The sequence below is a fragment of the Chaetodon trifascialis genome, chromosome 6 (assembly GCF_039877785.1).
Source record: "Chaetodon trifascialis isolate fChaTrf1 chromosome 6, fChaTrf1.hap1, whole genome shotgun sequence".
NCBI lineage: Eukaryota > Metazoa > Chordata > Actinopteri > Chaetodontiformes > Chaetodontidae > Chaetodon > Chaetodon trifascialis.
Window position 1 is genome coordinate 25,548,658 of NC_092061.1, and position 7,334 is coordinate 25,555,991.

Here is a 7,334-nt window from a genome sequence, read left to right on the forward strand (position 1 = left end):
AATTTTAGCTTTACTTTCAAATAAAGCAGTTGCTCATCTAAAACCCTGGCTGATACCCTGCTGAACCAATTTTCAGCAATGTTTCCGCAATATCAGCATTTACTTTAATGAGTACAATGTTATCCTAACTGTCAGCACCAACGGCAGCAATAATATAACCTAAATTGTAATAAACCATGGTGGTATAACTTCAAGTCTTCTGTTCTGCACCATATGCCATTGCTGGGCACAAAAGTTGACTTTATCTACCCTCACGGTCTTCATCATCAACTTCATCAACATCATTGTCATCACCATCCAGTCTCCACTGCAATCAGTAATTCAGCCCATCTCTGAATCTTGATTACCCTGCCACTTGATTGCAACAGACCTCATTCTCTGTCTAAGAAGAGGTGACATATTCCCCCTAATTGAGGGTCTTGTTAGCCAGCAGGGTTGAGCTGGACCATCGCCAATGCCAGACAGTCCTCTACCATCATAACATTGTGGGGTTTTTCAGATTTTTTCCAAAGTTCAGACAGGCTGAGGCACAGAGCGTAACAAGGTTAAGGCAGCACAATTATTTTGTGGCCGAGCAACTAACCTGCTGTAGAGTAGAGCAAGGCTGGACAGACTGCGGTGTCAGCATTATTCCAAGCGTGTGGCTCGCTACACTAACGTCAGCGTAGCTGACCACAGATTTCAGTCATGTTTACTTGACAGGTAGCAATGGTCATTTGTCTAATTTCACATGTTCGTAAGGTGTTACTCGAGGTCCCCACCCCTCTTTCTCCCAGAACAAATCGCACTCCAAGCTGAAGTCTTACAGTGACTGTTAGCATATTTGAATGATAACCATGACAATCCCCTTACTCAAAGTAGTTGTAGTAGCATAATTTTAACAAAATTTTAAATGCAGAGAAGGCAAATGAGAACAGATTTTGGACGGCACTGAAAAAAGATTTGATACAAGCCCATCGATCATTTTTAAAGGTAATAACAAACAACTTATTGCTTAAGTTGGAGGATTTGTGCTTCTCTCACTGTACTCCAATTTAGTTACACTATGACTGGAATTAATTCATTATCCCATCACCTCGGAATGACCCCCAACGAGGCCAAAACTGAATCCAAAACACTATTACTGTTTGTTTTGGTAGTTCCATTTTTCCTTCAGGTTCCTTTTGGAGTTCTGCTCTGACAAACTTACTCATCTTTAGTGTGAACAAGTGACTTAACTGCTGGGTCAATTACAGGCCATGCAAGCCAGGGGAAACAGGTGACTTTTAGTTTGATAAATGTCATTCAGTTTCATTTTATAGTTCAAAATTAGCATGTCTTTGAGGAAACCCAGCTAAGAAACAGTTATCTTCCACACAAATGAGTCTCGCTGTTGGTCGGTGATTGAGCAAGGACAGAAAAGGAGCTGCAGATACAAGGATGAGGGCAGCTGTCTGCCCGTCTTGTACTCACTGTCACCTGGAGGATCGATGGAAACTGTTACCTCTAACATCAGCATCATTTTGTCCAGGTGGTGCTCAAGGGCCAATGAGAGACTCCAACCCCTCCACCCTCATACTGGCCAGACAGGATGAGTGAGGCTGCAGAGAGACTCTCATAGCAGATAGACTGTGCTTCCTATCCCAGAGCCCTTGCACTGATCTGCCTCCAGTTCTGTCTCTATCATTCTGCTGCTTTGGCTTTTGGGGAGGCAAAGGCAAGCCAAATTGTAATGCCATGCCTCAAGGTCAAAACAATGAGCAGTTACTTTGTGTTTGCTGCTAAGTGGCCTATTCCCATGCAGTGTGACCTAAGCGCTGTCCACAGATCTGCTGAGTGAAAACATTAGCACGCACACTGGGCAAAGTGCCTGCACTTCAGTAATATAATCAGCTTGGTGTTCAGCCAGAGCAGACATTTAGGGCAAATGTTGAGTCGGTGCAACAATAAAATTGTGGTCAGCCTAATGAGATTAATTCTTTCCAGTGCGGGCACAGCATCAAGCTAGACGATTCAAACTCAAATCATCTGCTGTCAAGGAAATATTACAGCCCAAATATTCCAGCATGCACCTGTTGCACAGACTGTTGATTCAGTAGCTCTTAGATCTGACCCAGCACAGCTGGCTAATGTTAGCTTCTTTCTCTGATAAAGGCCTCTAAAGCACTAAATCGTATTCACAAAGCACTTAACTGTAAGTTGAAGTGTGTAGATCCATATATTGAGTAAGTCTAAGATTTAAAAGACTCTCTTGTTGCTGCAATAGCCAACCAAGGAACACAAAATAATGTATTTTCTCCTGCAGCTTAAAATACAGCCACTAAGCTGTCTGGTTAATTCTGTGTCGCATTAGCTCAGTGTGTGGAATCATAACTTAAAGGTCAGTTGGTAATCTATATTTTTTATCGACCACTACTTGTGACCAGTACAGACCGCAAGAGGCAACTTTAGTCCCTCTGAAACAGCCGTCTCTCAAACACACACATCAACCCTCTTTCCCCTTGAGCAACAGTGTCATGGGCAGTAACTGACTTAAGCAATGAAGACACATTCTCAAGATCATATGATGTGAGGCAAGATGTGGGTTGGAGCTCAGTTTACAGGTACGAGACTCTGTCAAACTGCCATGCAGTGATGCATTCAGATGCTTCCACTGACAGCACGCACAGCACCAAGATTATTCAAGTCATTGACATTTAAGGTCTATCAGGACGCTAAGTTTATTAGGACTTTGTGTACCCGAGATGAGGCTGAGTGCCAAAAAGAAAGTCATCACATCTCCTCATGCATGCGTTCATGCACCTCCAAATTTATGAAACCCAGCTTTTAATTTTAGGACGGACAAGTTCATCAACACAACAGAGAACATGACTGCCACAACTGATACTGATAAAAGCAAAAGAATTAAATTGAGAAGAAATTGATAAATTTTTACTCTATAGGACTTCAGTATGTCCACAAATAGCACCGAGGAGCTGTATAGCAGCGCTCTTCTGGTGACCCTCATTGACTTGTTGCTTTTCTACAGAATGTTTTGCTTATATGCCCCCTGGTGTTTTGCAGAGTACTGCAACAGATGATGCTCTGAGCATCGACGCCTCTGTGCATGTTGAAGCTTTGCAGAACAACCATCCTCCAGGCTATAATTTATATAGGCTATATTTATTTCTGAGGACATCTGATTGTTTTTTTTTTTTTTGCTTGTTTTTATTTTTTTAATCTGCAGTTGTTCCAGGAACATTCAGACATGTTACAGTACATTTGATCAAAGTCTGCAATGCCTCAGTCTGCACATCCACAGGGTCGACATTTGGATTCAGCTGATATGTTCTGAATGTGGTGCATCAATCTTTTTTTATTTGATCTGTCTCAAGTCCACCAACAGGAGCACTCCTTTAAAACTAGCTGGCTTATCATTGCCTTATTGACTTAAGCATGAGGGCTCTTTGTTAATCATTCGGTGGTAAAAACTCTCTTTGTAAGGAAGCTTTTTGGATGCTTCATTGGATATCTCTTTTAGAAACTACAACTGCTGGCCGACTTTGCATGTTTAAAAAAGATAAAGTTTGTTCTGCAGATCAGAGGCCCCTCTGGACCTTTTTAAGCTTATCCATCCTGCCATTATGAAAAACTGGAGGAAATGATTCACCACCTTTATGAAGCACAGACTTCCTTGCGTGATACTGCTGACTTTGCTTGGTTTTTTGCTTCCAAACAGCTTCTACAGTCTGAAAATAAACGTGTTCCGCTAAGATTATTGGAGCTGTTTGTTACTTTGTGTGCTATTTATAAAAATCCTCAGACCCATCTCAGTTGACCTTCTATGAAAGAAATAATGGAGATAGATCTGCAAATACTGCAGTAAGGCAGTGGTAAGGAACAAAGAGGCACGGCAATTTTAACTTTACAAAAGCAAACAATTATTGATGACATCGAAGCACTGAGCTTCAAAGTCTTATATTTATAGGCATCACAAATTACAGACAGCAGACGGGGGAATAATGGAAGTGTTTTTTCCCCACTTGAAGTTTTTTGAAAATAGAAAGGATGACTAGAGGGCCTGAACAGATGCAGGAAAATCACTGGGACATTAACAAAATGGTCAATGAAGAGGCTTTACCATCCAAGGCCGTTCATAACATGTTGCTGTTTAGTGCACAACTATCAGGCACCGTCTTAAATTAAAGCAGAAGTGACGGAGACGGGTTTGTCACAGCAAAAAAAAAAAAAAAAAAAAAATTCAAGAAAGCCTCAGCGGTGCCAAGATGGAGCCATCTTGTGGTTTACTGGAGGAGAGGGTGATTATATCATGCAGCTTCTCGGGGGAAAGAGTCAACTTAAGTGAGGCAGATGGAGATGGAGCTTGGAGCGCCTGCTTGGTGAAATGCTGCATTATTCTTTCTCTCATCGTGCTGGAGGCTGCATAAAACACTTCATCCATGTCTGGATCTTAAGGATGTGTTGAACTGGTGCTGCAGGAGGAAAGGAAGGCTCCTCTTTCAAAATGAAATATCTACTGTTTGAACAAAGTGACACCTACTGTACTCATAAAACACAATGATGAGTAAAAAGAAACAGTGGTGCTTTACAAAGGGTATTTCTCTGTGTATCTGCTTGTGATTGCACAGGTTTTGGAGCTGCTTTTACAGTTAATGTGGCGATCCATTCCTGAAAGAAATCTGATCCCTGGTATACTTATGAAACAATGAAATACTGCAGACTTGAAGCAGTTTGTCTGATGTCGACAATTTTTTAGAATAGTTAAGCAAAAATGTCTTATTACTTATTTTACTGTCTCCAGCTCCTCAAATGTGACTATTTACAGGCTGTCTTTGTATTTATGACAGTAACTGAATATCCTTTTGGACTGCTGGTTGGACAAAACTGATTAAGAAAAGAATCAGCAGATTAATGAATAATGAAAATAATTAAGAGTTGCAGCCCTAATGTAGAACACCGAAGTGTGCATTCCACTGGGTGGAAAAAAAACAAACATTTTGGGGCTGTGCATAAGGAAAAAGAGCAACAATTTTAATGTTGCATCTCATAAAAAAGCCACCTGAGAGACATCAAAGCAAAGACCGTAACAACCATTTTCTGCTTTGTTTGCTTTTCTGTGCAAGAGGGAAACAGATACTGAAGTCCTGAATTGCAAATAAATCAGCAAAAAGAAAGCTGAAAGGCAAAATGGATGAAAAAATGGTTGGGTTTTTTTTTGTTGTTGTTTTTTTTTAACTTATTAATATGCTTTAGAACTGAAACCATTAGTTGATTAATTGAGGAGCCAATTAAGAAAAATGAATCACTAACTATTTCTGTAATAAATGAATCATTTTCATGTATGACAGATGACTGAGCATCCTTGGGAAAAAACAAGCTCTTTGAAACTGACATCTTGGGCTCTGGGACATTATACTGAACAGTCCATTTTCTCCTGTTATGCTACACGTAGTCCATTAATTCCACACTGTCATGTACATAAACATAAATAGGTTATAAATTCTGACCTGTCTGCTGCACCAACCACCAATAAAGAGAAAAAAAAATCAATTAAAGAAAGTTACTAATCTCCTCAGTTTTACGATGTGACCCTTTGTGCCGTTCACCCTCCCGCAGAGGTGAGGCAGGTGAGCTCAGCTCCCTCAGCTACATCTCTGCCTCTAATCCCCCTTAATGTCACCTTGAGAGATCGACCAGCCGTTCTCCTGCATGCAGAGCAGCCTGGAAGGGCATGTGGAGGGTGTTGATGCTGACATTGTTACTTTGTTTCATATTCATCACTGTTTGTCCACGGTGGGTATAAAAAGCCACAGACTGCAAAATTAACCTTATTTTGAAACTCTGGAGCGGACTGTCAAGGCATCAACTGGAGAGATGGTTTAGCCTGAGAGTTTACACTGAGATCATTCCTGCCTGATGTCCGTCTCGGTCATGCTCGGGGCGGGGGGGTGCTCCCTTAGGGAACCCACTGGGGTGTCCCAGACCAGACCCCCCTCACAGACCCGCCGCTCTCCAGCATGCACCAGGCTGCTCCACTCACTTTTAACCCCCCATGTGCACCGCACCGCACCGCGCCGCGCAAGCAGCCACCGCGCCGCTCTGCTCCGTCTCTCGGCGGTAAGCAACAAGAATCTCGGTGAGAGGAGAAAAAAAAAATCAGCATGCAACACGACAGCCTTTCCCCCGCAGTGAAGCATCTCCATAAAGTCACACTCACTCCTCTGCACGCATGCATGCACGCCTCTTATCATGCATAGTACAGAAGAAGAGAAGAGAAGAAAAGAAGAAGAAGACGCGACTGGCAAGTGGAATGCAAAATAAATATACCTGTAACTCCACACTGTAGCCCTGATAGAAGTGCGTCGGGAACACCGCCAGCTGATGTTGCACTTGGAGGGAAACTGTATAATCCATTAACCAGAGGATGCTGAATAGCGCAAACTGAGCGAGAGACGCGTCTACTGTTGGCGGCTGTACTACACTGTAGTACAATGTGCCGCTGCTCTCCGCCCTGCTGCGCTCTCATTGGCCGCACGGCGCACATCAGCCGCGTCAGTTCACTCCAGGCAGGGCAGGAAGTGGCAGCTCGCATCAGCAAATATCAACTGGTCTGCACCCAAACTATTCAGAATGGAAACACGACTGCTGATGAAAAGGTCTGTTGTTCAGTATCATTAGCAGCTGACCATCATTAACCTCAGTCTGCTATAATAATAATAACAACAATAACAATTATTATTATTGCTTTTTTAAGAATTTCGTTTATTTAGTTTATGAGTACATTTTATGTCCCAAAATAAAGGTCCAAATGAGGCAAATTACTTGTTATATGCTGTAAAATTCTCATTACTCATCACTCATAAAAAAAAAAAATAATACCATTACTAATTACTCAGTGGCAAAAGTATTGAATTCCATTACTCATTGCTTTTCTTGAGTTGCTCATTGCAGCTCTGTCAAAGGCGCCTCCACTCCACACGCTGCCTCTTTTGGATTTAACACAGTAGAAAATGAGACATTGTGGTTTAACTAGCAGCTAGCCCTACAATTTGGAGCGATTTAAGGTGTATTCATGTAAAGGAATGTTGTACTGCCCCCCAGTGGCCAAAAAAGTCTGAACACACTGGAGTGAACCAATCAAAAATTAATGTAGCCACAGTGAAGTCCTAAGGAGTAGTATTGTTTTTTTTAACAGTTTCTTCTTCTTCTTCTTCTTCTTCTTGTCAGAAATATAAAATGTACAACTGACTATTAATCAATTTCTGATATATTGATGTTTCTATATATACAAAAGCCATGACAGTAACAAAGCTAATGTCACCATTCAATAAAGCCACAGTGTAATAAATGTATAT

At 41.6% G+C, this 7,334-nt stretch overlaps 1 protein-coding gene across 1 annotated transcript in view; it reads right to left on the minus strand.

Moving 5' to 3' along the window:
- The window catches only part of zmat4a (zinc finger, matrin-type 4a), a 118,116-nt gene extending 111,648 nt beyond the window's left edge, over positions 1 to 6,468 (minus strand). The window contains exon 1 of the mRNA XM_070965387.1: positions 6,307 to 6,468. Coding sequence (XP_070821488.1) covers positions 6,307 to 6,393 — 87 coding nt within the window. The 5' untranslated portion in view covers positions 6,394 to 6,468. The remainder of the gene's footprint in view (positions 1 to 6,306) is intronic.
- Between the last annotated feature and the right edge of the window lie 866 nt (positions 6,469 to 7,334).